The sequence below is a fragment of the Myotis myotis genome, unplaced genomic scaffold, assembly GCF_014108235.1.
Source record: "Myotis myotis isolate mMyoMyo1 unplaced genomic scaffold, mMyoMyo1.p scaffold_m19_p_2, whole genome shotgun sequence".
Taxonomy (NCBI): Eukaryota; Metazoa; Chordata; class Mammalia; order Chiroptera; family Vespertilionidae; genus Myotis; species Myotis myotis.
This window is the reverse complement of record NW_023416324.1, coordinates 53,071,121-53,092,150: the sequence shown is the minus strand read 5'-3', so window position 1 is coordinate 53,092,150 and position 21,030 is coordinate 53,071,121. Positions and strand designations below refer to the sequence as shown.

At 37.4% G+C, this 21,030-nt stretch overlaps 1 protein-coding gene across 2 annotated transcripts in view; it reads right to left on the bottom strand.

The window, feature by feature from the left end:
• LOC118676383 (serine/threonine-protein kinase TNNI3K) overlaps positions 1–21,030 on the bottom strand; it is a 313,120-nt gene that overhangs the window by 198,829 nt on the left and 93,261 nt on the right. For both annotated transcript variants that reach the window (XM_036350223.1, XM_036350224.1), the window contains 2 exons: positions 6,833–6,931; positions 2,911–3,049 (listed from right to left, as the gene is read on the bottom strand). In XM_036350223.1, coding sequence (XP_036206116.1) covers positions 2,911–3,049; positions 6,833–6,931 — 238 coding nt within the window. The remainder of the gene's footprint in view (positions 1–2,910; positions 3,050–6,832; positions 6,932–21,030) is intronic.

Sequence of the window (21,030 nt, the reverse complement as noted above, 5' to 3'; positions counted from 1 at the left end):
AGTAAAATTTCAAGCAAAGCAGTATTTGTGAATCATTGGTATTTGAAAAATATTTAGTGTCTACTCCTCCACTTTTAAGAGAATATGTATTCAGTAATGTCTTTTGAAAGATAGATTGGATAAAGGGATGGGTGAATGGATGTTATTACTTGCTTATGTCTGTTTATTGATCTTAAAGATAAAACAAAAAATTTCATATTAACCAGCAATATTAGCACATACTATTAGCTCTCTAAAGCAATTCCCACGTGTGTCTTAGATTTTCAATAATAAATCTGTGTAATATTTCTGACAAGGTATACTTTAAAGAATAAATACTTCCTCTTATTGACCATGTCCTAGAAATTTTATGACTTTCTACAATATTCAATTTCATGTTAAAAGAATTATAGATTTTAACAGTCAGAGGATAACAAATTTAAACATCCTGAATTTTAAAGATTGTGACGAATGTATCACCATTTTCTTCTTAGGGAGTTCAACAATATTTTGACCTTTTCCATCTCATTCAATAAGCATTACATTTATCCCTTTTCATTGCCCTGAGAGATATAAGAAAAAAGATGGAGACTTAAAAGATACACGACTGAGTAGGTCAGCCTCCCAGCCATGTTGAACAGAAGAGGGTACTTTCAGAATTGCATTTTGGCTAATTTTGTAACGCAAATTTATTTTCATTTGTGACATTCTGTTACCAAGGAAACATACTGAAAATATCAGATTTCAAATTGTGCTCCTTTTGGGGGTAATTCATTTATTCTTCCTCCTATGTCCATTTATGATAGACAAGATCCTGTGGTAAATAAATACATCAACTGGAGGCTTAGCTACATTTTGGAATCAGTGAACTAGCAAATAATAAATGTGTAATGTCCGTCACCATAACAGATCTTCTGGTTTATTCTTTGCAATTGGTTGAAGTGCAAAAGGGACTTAAATATCAAGTGTGTATTAAAAGATAATCTAAAAAATATATTTAAAAATCTGAGTCATGCTGTCTCTCGAGTTGTTAAATGATTGAGTAGGAGGCATGTAGAGCTTGTGTCAATCGGAAAGAAAATGCTTATAATTATATCACATGAGGCTGGGATGTAGGGGGAATTCAGGTGCAGTACACATTTCAATACCTTTTGTAGAAGAGTCCTTTGATTCTGGAGACATGCTGATCATAAATGACACTCATTTTGACACCACCGAGCTTTAGAGTTACGAAGATGAGTAAAAAGCAGTTAGGCATTGACAATAAAAGGGGGAAAATGAGCAGTTCCTGGCTCCTTGGAAGAGTGAGGCGGTTTCAAAAAACACAATTATGTGTTCAGTGGTTCATTGAGGTGTACCCCTGCCTATTCTAGGCTAACAGAATCCAGAGACTGCTTAACAAGCTCCAGGGACAGCCTGCCCTGCGTCTGGGCGGCATGGTTGTTTATGCTAATGCGATAAAGATGCCTAAGTTATCGCACACCGCACACTGGCTCATAGAAAATGACACAAACTAGGTTTCTTAAATTTTACAAAATAAAATAGCTCTGTTTCCAACATGGAAACTGGAAACTTCCTTAGCCTCTCCTCAGAGTCGTGTCTGGGAGCCTTTGTGTTTTCCTTATGAGTAAATGAAAACTTTGGTTAGCTTTATTAGCCGAATATCAGTCTCAATTTGGGACCAAGGAACGGGAAGTTCTAGAGCTTTGACAACCTTGTCCTTTTATAAATGTGCATCGTTTCTGCTGCAAAGGCCAGCAGCTCTTACAGCTGGGCTTTTAATTAGGTCTCTTGGGGGTCAGTGAAAGAATGTTGGATTTGCCTGAGAGAATTTAATGACAAGATGTAACTCTGAGGGAATCTGTGTCAAAGTAAAGTTTATGAGGAAGAGAAAAAGAAAGAGAAAGGAAATTTTTTTCATGCTCTACTTTCAATCAATTTTCCAAAAACTCATTTTATAATTTAAAAAATATAAATTTGCAGGAAATTCTATTCTATTAACTGCATCTAAAATCTGTAGGTCATTTTCTAAAGCTATTTCCCCCAAAATTTATCACACTCTAATTTCATTTCCATTTAAAATAATAGTAATATCAAATATTAGGGGAGATATAGGGAACTCTCATATGTTGATATGAGAGTGAAAAGGGATACTGACACTTTGGAAAACTCTCTGAAATTTCTTCAAACGTTAAACATGTGCATACCTTCTGATTTGGAAATTTCACTCATAAATATATGTATGTATACATGTTGTACACTAATTTAATGTTGTTTACATGTTGAAACTAATATAATATTGTATATCCACTATAATTGAAAAATAACAACTATTTTAAATTCCAAACTATAATTCATGCAACAATATAAATGAAAGTCAAAATCATAATATTGATCAAAAGAAGGTGGTCACAAAATTATTAACTGCCAGAACAGAAAAATAACTAACCTATGGCAACAGAAGTCAAAATATTGATTACCTTTGGTGGTGAAAGCTATTTACTCAGAAGGAGGAACAAGGGAAATTTCCAGAGCTCACCCTTCCAGATGAAAATATTCTATAACTTGACATGGCTGGTTTTTACATGGGTGTATGTGTAAGTAAATAGTCAGTTAAGTCAATATTCACTTAAGATTTAAGAATTTTTCTGTATATAAACTTGATCTCAATAAAAGAAAAAGATTAGTGAATAACAACAAATAGGAATCATTTTTCTAGGACAATCCCACTACTTTTAACTGCAGCACCTAATATATTAAGAACTGAGCTAAAATGTATAAAGAAGAATGAACACATAGATTTAGTTAATATTTTAAGTATAATAAATTATGACTTACAGGACAAATTATTGCATAAGGACAGAATTAATCTTCTTTAAGATATTTTCCAGTAAATAAGAGGGCAAAGGTCTTCTAAACATATAATCTTACCATCTGCTTTGCTGCCTTCTTCCATTAAGAGTTTTGTAATATTAAAGAATCCTTTTGCAGCTGCTAGGTGCAGGGGCCGATCTCCAACTTCACCACTTACATTTACATCAGCACCAAATTTCAAAAGGAGGCGGGTTATCTAAAGGATCCATTCATTTGAAATTAGTAACAAAAGTCAAAAAATCATGCAAAGCTTTTGGCAATATGGAAGAAGACATATTATTTAGGCCGTCTCTTAAGTTATTTTTACCTGAAAATAGCAGAAAATCCTAACTCAGCTGGCCTAAAAATAATTTATTATTATATCACCTAACAAGATGTTTAGGGCGGGGTCTTCATTGTATATAAACAATCCTCTCTGAATTCACCCATAATTTACTGAAATTTTTTTTTTGAAAGTCTCCTTCTGGCTAGAGCTAGTAGTGTTCCCTTGATTCTTGATTTTCACAGCACCTCCATTCATAGGTCACTCATGGTCATCTTGCTAATGGACTTCTGGGTCCTTTTCTGGATTTTTTGTAAATGACAGATAGCTACCCTAGCCCTGGGAATCTTCCCCAGTATGCTGATCACATCCAAAGGGATGGAGAGAGACGAAGTATTTGAGTTGGCCAGAGGCTGTTTCAGGTAATTGGGATTCATTAGAATTATTTACATATTCACTTAGGAATCTTCCAAATAATTTCTCTAAACCTGACATTGCCTCCTTCCCTGAGAATTTTAGCAGTCACCACAGTGACCCCCAGAAGTAAGTTATTTAATATGACAGTTATGGGAGGACCCCTCACTTGTCCTGACCACTGAGGTGTAAGCATAACAGTGAATTTAAGCTCTAAAACTATTTCAACTTTCTATATGGCATCAAATAAACATGTATTGGGTAGAAACCTCTCAGGAATATGGTACATATTTGATAGAAAGTCCACGCAAAAATATTAGCTATCTGAGTGGGATGTGGTGAAACTTCCTATTGAGTGTAGTGGGTAAGCAACAAAGGTTCTAAAATTTAGACTTTTTTTATTAGTTATGTCACCTTAAATAAATTATTCCATTTTTGAAACATCAGTTTCTTCATTGCTAAGATAAGAATAATAATAGTTCTATCTCATAGAGTTGTTGTGAAAATTAAATGACTTATTACTTATAAAGCACTTAGAAAAGTGCCTATTAATAAATGTTGGCAGAAGTGAGAGCACCAATGTGAAACATGTATACTTTGTCCCTTTGTTGGCTAATGGGTAGACCGATATTTAATTCAGGAGAAATAAGAGCAGTAGAAGTTTAATCTCAAGAACCTTGCACTCCTAAGCAGATATTTCCACTTACACAGACTCCATAAATTCTGATTATGTGACTTTATAATAGACAGATTTAAACTATCTTCAAAATCGATTGTCTATTAAGCAGTATTATTATATACCTAGGAAATATTGCTCTTGGTACAAAACATCTACTCTTCTACTTAAAAATAAGTAAATAAACAAATGGCAAGGAACATGGCACATCAGGCACATTTATATATTGAATGGGCCATTCTCCCGTCAGCATATTTTAGCAAATGATGGTAGCATCCATAAATTACTTATGTGCTGTCTTTGCATACAGAAAGCGAGTCCTTTATCGTAAAAGGACCATCCACATTTTAGCATAATTGTATAAGTCTGTGACTATATATTCAGGGGAAGTAAACAAATTTAGCTCTACACCAAACATGCATAAAAGCTCTTTAGAGTTCTGCTGGGTGATGAGGTTAATATCCAAAGAGAACTACTCTACAGATAACATGTGTTGTGTATATGCTGCCTGTTCCTGAAGTCAGAAAAGTATGGGATTTTTTCATCTCCTGGGCTTTTGGACCCTGTACTTTCAAAAGCATTTTCAGTGCCCAGCTCTCCAGTGCACTCCGGTGCCCTATGTGCAGCACATCAATGAAATGAGAAGTCTTCCCTGGCTATAGTCACACTTCACAGGTCTGAGAGTGTCCAAGCACATGCCAGCTAGAATAGAAAATAAGGGCAGAATGACTAGAACAGCACAGGGACAGAAGTAAGTTTGATTTTCAACTTGGGATCCTCAGGCAATACAGTGGAATGACCTCTACAACGGTAAAAAGGTATCACCCTACTCTAAAATGGAGTCAGATTAGTGACCTAGAATATATAATGAGGAAGAGTGAAAGTGGGATGTCAAAAGATTGTGTCAGTTTTGATTTCCCAATTATGTTTATACTTCCATTTTATTTGATTCTATTTAGTTCTTTGAGTATGGCAAAAGGGCAGTGTTTGAAAGCAATGTGTAAAATTTTTGTCTTTTTTTAAAATCTTTATTGTTGAAAGTATTACAGATGTCCCCTTTTTTCCCCACTTATCCCTTTTAGTCTGCACCCACCCCTTGCCCCAGGCCTTCACCACATTTTCAATATGCTAAGGTTGAAGATCAATGGACTTTGGTGGTAGAGCACTTGTCCTTGGATTCTAACTTGAACACTAGATGAACTGCCTGGACTTCATGATTTGGTTCATTGGTATAAGAGGAATAGCAAGAGGCTCTTTGGTACACCAGAATGAATATGGGCTTTGGGATAAGACAGGCCTGAATACCTATTCCAGGTTTTCTATTATTATCTGCATAACTCTGGCATGCTCCCTGACCTGAGTGGGCGCCATGTGCAGCATTCATAAGAAGGGGAAAATGACAGCTAAGTTCAAGGTTGTGGCTAAATTTTTTAAAAAATCCACATAAAGGTCTCATCACAGTGCCTATTCTATAGTATGAGCTCACTTACATCTTAAGTTCATAAGGTTGACGTGAAGGTTAAATAAAATTATGTATTAAATGAATGTACATTGTAAACTTTAAGTCATTCTAGACATACTACTTTATTACAGAATATCAAGTGTTATAAATATGTGCTTGTTATATAATCGTGTTTAAAGGAAATGATATATTTAAAGCACTGTTCGTGATTGTTTTTTTGTTTATCTAGGTTATTCCAGTGTCAGTTTCCCATTGTCACGATAGCAAATTACCACACTTATGGGATTAAAACAACCCAGGTTTATTCTCTCATAGTTCTAGAGGTCAGCTGTCTAAATTCAAGGTTGCACTCTCTCTGGAGGCTTTCATTTCCTTGCTTTTGCAGCTTCTGTTGGCTGCCTGGCTTCCTCAGCTTACGGGCCCGTCCTGCATGACTGTAACCTCTTGCTTCCATTGTCACATCTCCTGTTCCTGACTTCCTCTGACTTCCTACTTCCCTGTGATTATAGCAGGACCATCCAGATAGTCCAGGATAATCTCTTATCTCAAGGTCCTTATCTTGACCACACTTGCAAAGTGCCTTTGAAGGTTACATTCACAGGTTCTGGAAACTAGAACATATTTCAGGCGATGTTTTTCAGCTTTCCATATCCCATGACAATAGAAAAGGGGAAATGCAATTTCTGAATAATCTATTTTTTTTCAGAGAACTGCTGGAAAGGATTTTGTGATTTGTTTTATTGATATCATCATTGGCATCAACACAGTGACATTTATTAAGCATTTGCCAAACACTTTAATAGTTCATCATAACAGCAACCCTCTGAGGTAGATTCTGTTCATATTTTCCCCATTCTAGAATCTAGATGAAGAAACTGAAGATCACATGGTATTAAAGCTAGGAATTTATCAAACTCAGGCTGACTGTGGCTGTACACCTACCAATGTGCTCTTAGCCTCCCTTGTTTACTAAAATAACCAGTAAAAATGATTAACTCAGCAACTGCGATGTTTCTAATGATCTACAATTTCCTCAAGGATGCAGCTAATAAGAATATGGAAAAATAATTCAAAGAATACCTTAAATATCTTTTCTTTGAAGCTAGAACAGTTCAATGAAAGCCTAAAGTGCTCAGGTGGTCCCCCAGCCTTGGGAAATACTTACCTGTTCATGCCCATAGTATGCTGCAATGTGCAATGGGGTGAAGAAAACCGCATCCTGAACATTGACATTAGCTCCATGCTGCAACAGCACATCAACAGCCTGGAAAAGAAAGAGAGCTCAGGAGCTTTATTTGGGGAACCTGCCCATGGAAGTTCAATTTACAACCACCATACATTCTTCTTCAGGAATCTTGAAACACATTTTTCTTCTAACTCACTTCTCCAAAACCTCCAAAGGCTTGTTTTTGCCTAGAAAATAAAGACCAAACCCTTTATATGGCATTCAAGGTCCTTTCAATCTGATGGTGTCTTATTTAGTTATTTTCCATTTCTCGCCTTCGTAAGCCCAATTGTACAATCAAACTGTATTTGTTTTCTGCTCCTTCTGAGTCTTTGTTCATATTACTTCCTCATCCAGGAATTCTCTTCTGTCCAATCTGCAGATGTTTACACTCAAGCTAAATGCCATTTCCTCTAAAATTTCTTTGATTTCCCTTGCTTCCTCCCAACTGACTTGTCTTTCTCGCAAATCTCATATAACTTTTTTCATGCCATTTAGAAAATTTTAAGAATTTATATAATGCCTTATCACCCTTACTAAAGAGAAAGTGCTTTAATCATTCACTAAGCATTTGTTAAATGAATGAATGAATGAATGAACAAATGAATGAATGAGCAAGTGAAAAACACTACCAGTATCTGTTGCCAAGGTGTCTTTATAAAAAGCTATAGGTCACCAACAAACCTTCAGGTTTCTTCTATTCCCAAGACCCATTTCTAACTCTCTCTTCTCTGAAAAAATAATTGGAATAATTTTCTTAAGATGTGTTCATTTTAATTGTGGATTTTCCTAATGCACTGTTTATTCTTCAGTTGGCCAAATAATGTACATTTGGGAAATTTCAAAATTCTATTAGACTGAAAAGACATATTAGGAAGATGGGATCTAAGAGCTCAATGGACTTACCCTCTAATACAGGGGTGGGCAACCTTTTCGTGAGTGCGTGCCAAAACCAGCAAAATCTCTGATTCAAATTTTTTCTGTGTGCCAACCCTAATTTTTTGAGACCATGTTACGCCTACTTGATATCTCCTAAGGTGTACGTATGTGAAGAACCTTGAAGAAATAATAAAATTCATTCGAGCGACAAAAACACAGTATATGATGATGAAAAATACATTTATTTTTTAATGTATACATGTACACTGACAGTCTGACAGAAACCTTTATGACTCTGTTTGATATTATCGGTGGGACTTTTGCTGCTGCATCACTGATGACAGAGATTTTACATCAGGTTTATATTTCGTGACCTTCAGAGATATGCACGAGCTACTACTTTCATCCGTCAGGCTACTCCTATTATGAGACTTAACAAAATTCATCACTGAGAACAAAGATTCACAAGCGTACATGGATGAAACCAAAACACTGGTCAGATATAGGAAACCAGGGAGAGTTAAGGCAGAGGCATAGACATTGCTCTTCCCCTATCTCGTCAATCCATGTCTATGGTCTTTAAGATAACTTGTTATGTAAAATTATTTATTTATCTAAGATGCACCTACACTGAATTTATATGAAAAATAAAAAAGTCGATATATTTTTTTTAAATATATTTTATTGATTTTTTACAGAGAGGAAGGGAGAGAGATAGAGAGAGTTAGAAACATCGATGAGAGAGAAACATCGATCAGCTGCCTCCTGCACATCTCCTTTTGGGGATGTGCCCGCAACCCAGGTACATGCCCTTGACCGGAATCGAACCTGGGACCTTTCAGTCTGCAGGCCGACGCTCTATCCACTGAGCCAAACCGGTTTCGGCAAAAAGTCGATATTAAGAAAAAAATTTTAAATGGAAGATTATAAGAGAGGATTTCGCGTGCCAGCAAAAGTTACTGGCGTGCCATGTTTGGCACGCGTGCCAGGGGTTGCCCACCCCTGCTCTAACACGTTTTCTGTTTCTATAAACAAACTGTTTTTTAAGTCAAGTTTCCTTGCCTATTAGAATCACAGCCCCACAGAACTAGAGGAGACCAGGGTCATTACATGTCAAAGCCCTATGTTTTAAAGAGGAAGAAACTGAGCATCCAAGGAACTAGGAAATTTCTCAAACTCATGGAGCAAGTCACTGCCAACGAGGAAGTGAATCTTTAGTCACTTGCCTCAAGCTTTGTTTCTGAGTGTTCCACAGTTTTAAATAGCTCATTTATGCCCTAGCCAGTTTGGCTCAGTGGATAGAGGGTTGGCCTGCAGAGTAAAGGGTCCCAGGTTTGATTCTGGTCAAGGGCACATGCCCAGGTTGTAGGCTTAATTCCTGGTGGGTGGTGTGCAGGGAGGCAGCCAATCAATGGTTCTCTCTCATCATTGATGTTTCTATCTCTCTCCTCTCCCTTCCTCTCTGAAATCAATAAAATATATTTTTAAAAAATAGCTCATTCATTAATTATATATTTATTCCTATATCAAACAAAATTTATTGAGCTAAAATTGTTTTTTTACACGATTATCCTCATAGATTATTCAATCCCCGGGATAGTATTAGAACTGATTACTACGGCCAAAGAAGGGATAAGGAATTCTTGTTGGATCATCTAAAATTTCTGGTGGGTCCCAAAATATAAGCAGGTGTCTACACTTCTATACATTTTCAGGGTAATGTTTTTGTTGATATTTGGATATTGGTGACTAATGATTAATAGAATATACAATGTGTAAAGTGAATTGTTTTTCTATTACAAAATTAAGACCACAATTAACATTTATTGAGGACATATTATGTGTCAGACCCTGAACTAAGTGCATAAATAGTACCTGGAGTATCCTTTAACTGTTCTACCCCCCAAACACAGAAAGACAGGTGCTTCTATTTCATTCTAAAGGTGAAGAAACTGAAGACTAGGTAACTTATGAGGTCATATAGCAGTAAGGGCCAGAACTGGGATTCAAATCTAGGTCTATTTGACTTCAAAGTTTCTTTTCATCAAGCCCCTCCTGTGACCTTGATCTCATTAACATTAACCTTTAAGTAGATGAACTGACTCAGATAAGAGGAAGCATTCTGTCAGTTAGAAGCACTATAGATTCAGCTCGAAAATGAATGCCAGAGCCTTTTGTATCAAGCACTTGTATCTTAGACTTCACATGCCTGTAAATTCAATCTCAGGAACCTTTAAAAGAGGTCACTAACGATCAAGGTAAATGAAGCTTTTTATAAATTCTCTTATTTTAAATATAGCATAAAATAGACAGCATGATATTTTATTGCAAAAACGAATCTCTAATGTTATCATTATAGAGCCAATTTCTTAGGCAGGGTTCCAGAACTAACTTTCATCCTAATGGATAACAGCTCTTAGGTTTCAATAAATAGTCCAAAGCAATTTTTTTTCTTTCTAAATTTGTACTTATTCAGTCATTCAGAAAGTTAATCTTTAGCTGAATGTTTATTAATTATGAAGTGTTGACTTTCTGAGAAACTGTCAAAATGTAAGCTTTAATGAAACCATACAGTCATTATTGTATGCTTTACTGAGTTTGTTTTAAAATGTAAGGAGACATTTAACCATTGAGAGTAATGCATATTGGAGTCATTTGAATAATTTCATGTTACTTATGAGTAGAATGCATTTATTGATTTTTATAATTTTTGGAATCATTATGGGCATCTCCCAGAAATCTTATGGTAATATAATATAACTAGAGGCCCATTGCACGAAGATTTGTGCAATAGGCCTTCATTCCCCTGGCTGCCGGCACCAGTTTTCCTCTGGGACCCAGGACCCAGGCCTTTGGTCCGGCCACAGAGGAGAAGCCAAGCCTTGAGGCTAGGCTTCTCAGTTCTGGCCACAGCAGTGAGGCTTGGCTTCTCCACTCTGGCTGCAGCAGAGAAGCCAAGACTTTCAGTCTTCAGTTGTCTTCAATCTTCATTCAGGCTGGAGCCTTCAGTCTTCACTCGGCACCTGTGTATGCAAATTAACTTGCCATCTTTGTTGGGTTAATTTGCATACTCATCCTGATTGGCTGGTGGGTGTAGTAGAGTGATGACAAATTTACATATTTCTCTTTTATTAGTGTAGATGTGATGTACAAATATACCTATCATGCGATTAAGGCAAATGCACTCATATTAACACTTAGGTTGGAAAATGCATATATAAAATAATTTTATTCATGCCTCCCTTACCTTAAAAAGTTAAAGGAAGTTTCCAGAACCTTAAAAAGTTGGTAAATAAACTTCACTGTCTACTATATGAAACCACATGAAGTAACAGACTGAATCTCCTTTATTTGTGGTAGACATTCAAACAACTATTGAATTGGACTGTATTTCGAGTAAAAAAATGGAATGTATATCTACCATTAGTCATAAGGGAATTTAATCATTAAAAATAAGGAACTAATTATGTGGTAGAAATTTTAAATAATACAATTCAACAGATGTTTATTGATCATTTACTTTACATTAACCTTTAGCAGACCCCAACTGGCAGGACCTGTGATTGGAATCTTAAAATAAATGATCTCATTAGGATTTCTGTAGGGCATAAAATTCCTGATGCCTTACAATTTTTAAGAAAGTACATAGTTTTTATTTTTGTTCCTCAAAAAACAAGATTGTTACCATCATAAATAGCTAGTTATTAATATTAGTAATAGGAAGAAAGCAAAGGGGAGGCCAGACATTATAAACATGGTCATCTGGGAGATTCACCAAGAAGCTGCAACTTCATGCTCTACAGGGAACCACCAGTCCATTCCCTGCAAATCACTGGGGGAAGGGAATGGATGCATGTGCAGTAAATTCAGGGTCACATAGGAAGGTGCTTACTTGCCTGTCAGTCTAGCTTGGGGAACCATGGATTGGCTGGGGGGGTGGGGGTGGCTGGAATCAATGCAAGCATATAAAATTCTGAAGGATTCATTAGTAAAACTCCAAGTCAAAATCTGCAAGTCTTTTTCTTGACGTTTAGGCTCTTGTTTCTCACTTGCTCAGTACCTGCACTAGTCTGCCATGTAGTTCTAGAAGTTGCAAAGCCCATGGCCATGTAGACCCCACCAGCAATAGACTATAGTTGGGAACACAAGCTAATATAGCCAGATGCTTAACTGGACTGGACTTTAATATGGAGTGAAAAACTCTGGATAGTGGCTTTGATCTTAGCCCTACTGACGACAAAATGGGACGTTTTCCATGGCCAGATGGAGGAAGATGGGACATTGGAGGGAAACTCCCCCAATGTTTCATCATCAATATAGCTTTCCACAATATCTCATATTCCCATGGCACTCCAAGAGCTCCACTTCCACCAATATCAGGTGGGGACACCAAGGAACCTCACCGATAGCAAAACTACTAGCAAAATTGTAATCTAGAAACAATTCTTATCACAGAAAGGCCATATATATATATATATATATATATATATATATATATATATATATATATACACACACACACACACACACACACATATATTTGATTTCAGAGAGGAAGGGAGATAGAAACATCAATGATGAGAGAGAATCATTGATCAGCTTTCTCCTGCACACCCTGCACTGAAGATCGAGCCCACAACCTCGGCATGTGCCCTGACTAGGAATCAAACCATGACCTACTCGTTCATAGGTCGATGCTCAACCACTGAACAATACCAGCAGGGTCAGAAAGGCTATCTTAATAATCTTTAAACTCCTTAAGGAAATGAACTGTATAATGGTTATATTTGTATAACTAACACATATATCAGTATTAAGAATCAGATTCAAATATAGGTTAGTAACTTGGTACCTTTTACTGATGGAAAGATAAGCACCATAAAATACCTCCCATGAAGTGGTGTTTTTATGAGCACACAGAAATTGGATCAGAGATCTTTATTTTGAGAGTAGGGGAATTACTACATAAACTACCCTTAATAGATATTTTTATTTACTAGTTGACTCCCAAAAAGATCCAAGTGGAGTCCCTTTGAGTTCCAGGTTGTAACTTCAACACTTACTGTACATCCCGCTCCTCTTCCTGGAAAGCCTCCCTTCTCTTTCTCTGTCAGCCACACACCCAGTCATTCCCATGTTCTCCATGAGAGCCTTCTGCAAATACTTTACCATATTAAGCATTTCTTTCTCTGAATGCTTATATTACTTATCTTTATACTTTATTCCATTAATTATCACTGGGGGTAAATCACTATTATATACAATTTTAAACTTTTTCTTTTCACATTCTAAAGTTGTCTCAATGAAGTATAAGAAGCTTTGACCCCAGGTTAAATAACTTTTTACCAGAGGCACTGAAATTTAATCCTCCTAACTGAAATAGACAGAAGTTATTATTTAAAATTTCAGGGATTCTAAAAGTAATGCTTGTAAGCGTAAAGACCCCCACTGTTCTTTTTGCTGATTTTTTTTTTCTACAGGATGACTTTAGCTTTTTTTATTTGGTCCCATGTAGCTCTCCCTCTATACTTCATTTTATGAAAGTCATTGTAATTGATGAAGAAGGATAGAAAATTACCATATCAAGAGAAACTAAATGTCCCAAGAAAGATAAAATAAATTATCAATGAAGTAAAATGGCAATCAATCTTAGTAAAAATTGCCAAAATTAAATACAGTGTCTTATGCCTAGTGAACTTAAATAAGTATATATATTTTGAAATTAAATTTTTCTTTGCTTTCAGGGTTATCTCATTCGCTTTGTGCTTATACCATTGTTTTCCTTAGTGGAAAATCTGTATTGGCAAAGTTTTAGAGGAAAATGTTTTCTAAAATGTATGCCTCATGAATCCAAAATGAGCCCAAAGACATTAATATGCAACTTGCTTTAGATTTGATATTTTCCAGTTCTAACATTCAATAACCAGTTTTCAATTATGTCTCCACAAACTATTGCTGTCTCGCCTAATCTTTACCATTTTCTTTTAAGAGTAATCTACACTTTCTGTCCCCTTTTCCTCACCACCTATTCACTCTCCAGCTCACCTCAATCTGGCTTCAGACTTCACCACTTCAGGGAAATGTCTCTCAAAAATAACATCAAAAGCCTCCTAGTAGCCCATTCCAATGGACACTTCTTAGTCTTTTCCTTATGTTAATACTTCTCCAGCATCTGTTCCTATTGGTCTGTTCCTTAATATTCTGTTTTTTCTTAGATTGACTGACATCATGTTCTTTGCGTTTGCTCTCTATCTCCATAGGGGTGCCTCTTTCTCTGTTTATCTCTTAAGTGTTTATGTTGCACTTTCCACACGGACACTTGTGTTTCCTTTTGATCTTCATTGTCTGCTCAAATCCCCTTGTATTTAAGTTACTACATGCAAAGCACTTAGCACAGTGCTTGGTACATAATAGTAAGTGTTCAGTAAGTGGAAGCTCTGAGATATCTTGAGCTATACATTTTCTGACTGTTACTGCTACTACTATTTCGATAGCACACATGTGCGCACGCACATACACACATGCACACACATGCCTCTCCAGTTGCATGTGTTTTCCCAGATTTCCTCCAACACAGGGACTACCTTCTTTGGCAATTGATAATCCTCTTATGTATTTTCACTTTATTTCCCAATCACCTTTATCCTAGGTTGATATAGTCCCCTGCATTAACCTCACCTTTACTACCTGCCTTTTTGATTCTTATAAAGATGAATAAGACATTAGAAAGCAGAGGGAACAAATATTTCTTGAATGTGTGCTATGAGAATATCTAACTAAGCACATCTTTCTCACTTAATGCTCACAATCATCTTATGGAATTGTTATCAATAACCCCATTTTGAAAATAAGAACAATAAAGTTCCAAATTATTCCAAACAATAAAGTTCCTGTAAGGATATGGAACTTTGTATTCAAATATTTAATTAGAGCTATGTCAGATTTTTTTTAAAAAAAGTCATTACAATAATATTCAGCTAATGTTATAAGTGAAAAATTCTGTAACTACAAGATAGAGCATTCTCACCTAACATTTGTAATGGGTATCAAGGAGTATATATATATGAAATTCTACTGAAATTAGAGCATAATGTCAAAAGAAGTACTTATTAAATCTAAAAATGCTACCATCTGAAATTCTTTCTAAGTAATATAAACCTTTGATACAAATGGATAAGCAATCATTGGTATCTTTAATTGGCACAGCTTTTGATAGTCATTTAGGAACTTGTAAATTATTTTCACATCTTGATTAAGGGAGTGGCCCCAACTGAAACTTTATTCTAAAGTTTATCCTCAAGTCTATGGAAGTCCAAAGAACCATCCTACTCCATGCTGTTTTTCTTCTTGTGTTATTGATGCCAACTAGCAATTTCTTGCCTTGCCATCTCAAATAGTCCTGTAGAGGATACAGCTCTTGGTTGATATTACTTTTCAAGAATTTTCAAAAATGACCACACAGGCAACATTACCAGTAAGAATGATCCTGACTATATAATTGTTCATAGTTGACTGAAAAAAAAAAATGAAGTTAAAACTTATTCTAAGTAGGAGTTGTACATTACCGATCTGGAAGAGTCTTATATACTACTAAAAATTTCGCATTCTTTCTAAAATTTTAGTTTATAGGAACTCACAGAGAGATTTTAAGTAGGAGTAAAGTATGTTCTGATTTGCATCTTAAAAAGATCCTTCTAGTAATAATATAGCAAATGGATTGTGGAGGGAGCAAGAATGGAAGCAGGGTAATCATGTAACAGGTTCTGCAGTAAATTAAGAGAGATAAGGGTAAAATGAGTTGAGGTAGTGGTAGTGGCCTGGAGAGAGAGAATGTATTTTAGAGTTATTAAGATGGTAGAATCATGTGATTCAGCATATGGGAGATCTGGTGATGGAGGGTAGATAAGAAGTTATCAACAGATGATGACTGTAGAAGAGGAAGCCTATAAAGGTAGATGAGTGTGAAGATAAAACTTTCTCTCCTTTATGAATTTAGGAAGTAAGAACATCATCTAAAGTTAATGTTTCTCAAATTAATTACTTGCAAGAGCAAGTTTCTTCCAATTCCCCTTGGCCATTCATTGCATTCTTATCAGACACCACAAGTTGTTTCAGTTGGGGCCACTCCCTTAATCAAGATGTGAAAATAATTTACAAGTTCCTAAATGACTATCAAAAGCTGTGCCAACTAAAGATACCAATGATTGCTTATCCATTTGTATAAAGGTGTATATTACTTAGAAAGAATTTCAGATGGTAGCATTTTTAGATTTAATAAGTACTTCTTTTGACATTATGCTCTAATTTCAGTAGAATTTTCTATATATATATATATATATATATATATATATATATATATATATATATATTTACTTCTCAATACCCATTACAAATGTTAGATGAGAACACTCTCTCTTGTAGCTACAGAGTTTTTCACTTATAACATTAGCTGAATATTTTTGTAATGACTTTTTAAAAAAAATCTGACATAGCTCTAATTAAATATTTGAATACAAAAACCTATTGGAAAATAGTTTCTTCAGGCTGTCACAGAAATGAGGTTCTCTTCTGTGATCTTCCTCATATTATTTCAGGTTAAAATTAAATTTGGCCTGAAAATTACTCAGAAAATGATTCCACAAGATAATATTATCAAAGAAATTAAAGGGAAGTTCCATATTCTTAAGTTGTAAAAATAAAACTTAGGTATATATTAACTTATATACATATAATAAAGGAGTTCCATCAAGTAAATACATTTATTACTTTTTAGGAAATGATGAGAACATAAGTGGAAAACTAATGGATAAAGAAGAGTGATAAGAAGGCTGAAAATACATGTGGTATTATTTTATAGAGGTAATAATTGAAGATAGGAGATAGCATTACTTCTGCAAGGTAAGAGGAGTTACTTGTGGGATATTTACGGCTAGAAAATGGTAAACAAAGGAGCCAGCAAAAAAAGGGAAGAGTCATCTATGAAGAAAAATGAGAACAAAGAAATGCCTGTTAAGGAAGCCAATGGAAGACATATTTTTAAGAGATAAGATGGGCAAAATTTTATGAGCCTTCCAGCTAATCATCACCTTGCAGTGCTATTTTCTTCTTTATATAACTTTTTTTTTTTTTACAGCATTTCCTTATGCGAGGGTCTTATTTTTAAATCCCTGGCTGAGAAAACAGGCTTCAAATGCTCACCATGTTATGAAAACATCATGTTCTATGCATTTGAAAAGTCAGATTTTTTTTCTTATGAGATTTATTTATATAGTTTTCCAAAGATATAACATTTCTCACTATATTGTAATCTTAGAGGTTTGAAAATTGGAGTACAAGTTAGGCTCCCTCTCACTGATGTTCCTCCCCAAACTGGATATGATAATCAAAGAGAAAAACAAATATCACCTGACAACCAGCTTTCTCAGGACTTCTGTTCACCAACTCAAGTCACCTGTTAACTACTTCCCACTGGTGAACTACTTCCATTTTCTCCAAAGAAACCCTTCTGCCAAAGCATTTTGAAAACAAGTGATTTGCCTCCTCATGAAAAATCAACTTCGAAATAATACTTTGAAAGTGAGTTGGAGTCAACTTATTGAACATAAGAAGAAACACATACATATTTTTGTCTCTTAGATGAGACTAATAATAAAACTCCTAAAAAATATATCAATGCTCAATTAATTTTCAGCAGCTGGAATTTAAAAACAAAACAAAAAAAATACATCAACAGTTAAGTGTCAGGTCAAGGGTTAGTCCTGTTACAAGCACATATATAAAATATATAGTACTCCCTTTTTTGAGCTTCCTCATTAAATAAGAAAACTTACTATTTGGTGAACTACAAAATACTACATTAATTTATTTTTGAATATAAAAATATGGGTAATCAACTGTATCCTACAGGCTCTTTATTTAAAAATACTAGAGGCACGGTGCACAAAAATTTGTGCACTCGGGGGGAAGGGGGGGCTCCCTCAGCCTGGCCTGTGCCCTCTCGCAGTCTGGGACCCCTCGGGAGATAACGACCTGCTGGCTTAGGCCTGCTCCCGGGTGGCAGAGGGCAGGCCCAATCCCTAGGTGCAGCCCCTGGTCTGGCTCAGAGCAGGGCCAATTGAGGAGTTGGGGCACCGCCCCCTGTCATGCACAGAGCAGGGCGGATCGGGAGGTTGCAATGCCACCCCCAGTCACGCTCAGGGTAGGGCCGATTGGGGGGTTGGGGCACTGCCCCCTGTCACACTCAAGGCAGGGTCGATGGGGAGGTTGCGGCGCCACTCCCTGTCATGCACAGAGCAGGGCCAATCTGGGGGTTGGGGTACTGCCCCCTGTCATGCACAGAGCAGGGCCCATCAGGGGGTTGAGGAGCTCCCCCCTGTCACTCACAGAGTAGGGCCAATAGGGGAGTTGGGGCACCATCCCCTGTCACACACAGAGCAGGGTGGATCAGGGGGTTGGGGCGCTGCCCTCTATCACCCACAGAGCAGAGCCGATCAGGGGGTTGGGGCGCCGCCACTCTCACACTCAGGGTAGGGCCGATGGGGAGGTTATGGCTCTACCCTGTCACACACAGAGCAGGGCCGATCAGGGGGTTGGGGTGCTGCACCCTGTCACACACTGAGCCGCAGGGCGATCAGAGGTTGGGGAGCTCCCCCGTATCAGGCACAGAGCAGGGCTGATCAGGAGGTTGGGGCGCCTTCCCCTGTCGTGAACAGAGCAGGGCGGATAGGGAGGTTGTGGCCCCACCCCCTGTCACACACAGAGCTGCAGGGCGATCAGGGGGTTTGGGTGCTGCCCCCTGTAACACTGATCCCAGTGCCGGGAGGCCTCTCGGCTCCGCTGATTCCGGTGCTGGGAGGCATATTACCCTTTTACTATATAGGATAGAGGCCTGGTGCACGGGTGGGGCTGGCTGGTTTGCCCTGAAGGGTGTCCTGGATCAGGGTGGGGGTCCCCACTGGGGTGCCTGGCCAGTCTGGGTGAGGGGATGATGGCTGTTTGCAGCTGGTCACACACCCTTCAGGGTTGGGGTCCCCACTGGGGTGCCTGGCAAGCCTGGGTGAGGGGCTGAGGGCTGTTTGCAGCTGGTCACACACCCTTCACGGTGGCGGTCCCCACTCGGGTGCCTGGCCAATCTGGGTGAGGGGCCGAGGGCTGTTTTCAGGCTGGCGGGTGACGGAAGCTCCCAACCGCTCCTTTTTTTCTTTTTTCTTTTTTTAATTATGGGCCAGCTTTAGCTCTGAGGCTCCAGCTCTTAGGCCTCTGCTGCTGAAAGTAGGTAATCGAAACAATGTATAACTCCAGCTCTGACTCCAGCTCTGAGATCCCAGCTCGCTGAAAGCTGGTTTCTGGGGGTTTTTTTTTAGCTTCTATATTTGTTAAAATGTTTCAAACTGCAGGCTCAGAGGCCTGCAAGGCAGACGGGGAACATTGGTTTCCTCCGTCACAGAAGCAAGCAAGCCTCATGTTAGTTTCAAGCTGCCTGGCTGCTGGCCACCATCTTGGCTGACAGTTAATTTGCATATCTCCCTGATTAGCCAATGGGAAGGGTAGCGGTCATATGCCAATTACCATGTTTCTCTTTTATTAGATTAGATATTGAAAATGTTGGTCTGCAAGAACTTAAAATAAGTAACACAATTACATTAGTAAATCCACAGTTGTAAAAATATTTTAACTAATTATAAAACACTATGCATTGGCAGTTATAGAGATCAATCACAGATAATTTTCTTTCTAGAGAAGGCATTTATTAAAATGAAGAACACACATCATCTAATCAGAGACCTATTATCAGGACAGAAAACAGTGAACATACTAGTAATGGTGGTTAATGCACTAACCATCCCATTGGTTGTGCTAAACAAAGATATATTTATGGTGTCTAAAAGTAGAAGTCTGCAATAAAAATAATAAGAAGTACAGCATCGATTCTGCCCAAGCAGTTTTGGCTTCAGAAAAATAAAGAGCCAAGGAACAATTCTGGATGGACTCAAGTTCTGAATCCCATCATATGGCTAGCAAATGGTATAACCTGGATACAAAAAATCCCTGGCAAGCAGATTCCAGAACCCAGATGCCTAACCACTAAGCATACTATACTGTTAGAGCCCCAAACCATTGCTCTAAGATCCAAGCTTTCCAATCATTTCAAGCAGTTTTTCATTTTGTTTGTTTTCAAACTTATTGAATGAACTCAGTGGATGCTTTCCCTTGGTCCTTGAGATTACTTCAGCCCCACCCAATGACACCTTACAAGAGACCTTACGCCAGGGGATCCAGCTACCACACCCTGAGATTCCTGACTTAAAGATACTGCAAGACAATAGATGTTTGCTGTTTTCAGCCACAGAGTTTTAGGGTAAATTTTTGTTATGCAGCAATAGTTAGCTAATATACTATTATACCTCTCAACTCACTACTAATGTAGAACTGACATCAACATTAAAATAGTTAACTACTTCCCACTTGTGGGAAGAGGACATCAGCAGATATTTTTGAGTAACTATGTATTCTAAGCACTGTGCTAGGTTCTGGGGGTCAAAAGCATTAATTGCTAAAAGGCACTGAAACATGAAGTGGAATAAACAAAACAAAATAACTGTGATATAAGGTAAATATGGATTTAATGGAGATAATGTGGGGGCTAACAGAATAAAGGAGGTATCAATGATAAATTCTGTTTGGAGAAGACACAGAAAACTATAGAGGGGGATACAAACTTGGAATTTGAAGTAGGAAGAAAGGAAAGATCAATCAGTTCATTCATCCCTCAAACATATTTGATCATCCAACAGTACCAAGCACAGAACATCTACTTGCCAAGTTCTACCACTGTTTCTGTTGTTGTTAATCCTCACCTGAGGATATTTTTCCATTGACTTTTAGAGAAAGTGGAAGTGAAGGGAGAGACAGAGAGAAAAATGTCAATGTGAGAGAGACCCATCTATTGCTTGCCTCCTGTTTGCGCCTGACCAGGGCCAGGGGGTTGAGCCTACAACCAAGGTATGTGCCCTTGACTAAAATCAAACCCGGGACCCTTCAGTCTGATGCTCTACCCTCTGAGAAAAACCAACGAGGGCAGTTTCTCCACTTTTTAAAAGCTACTTCGTCTAATGAAATCTTTTTAGACCTCTAGGCTCATTGAACTAATTATCAAGACAAGTGATTTAATATCCTTTAGAGTCACATTGAGGCTTGTAAAAAGAATGTATTACAAATACCCTCTGTAGAATGACTGAATCAAATCTCTAGATACTACA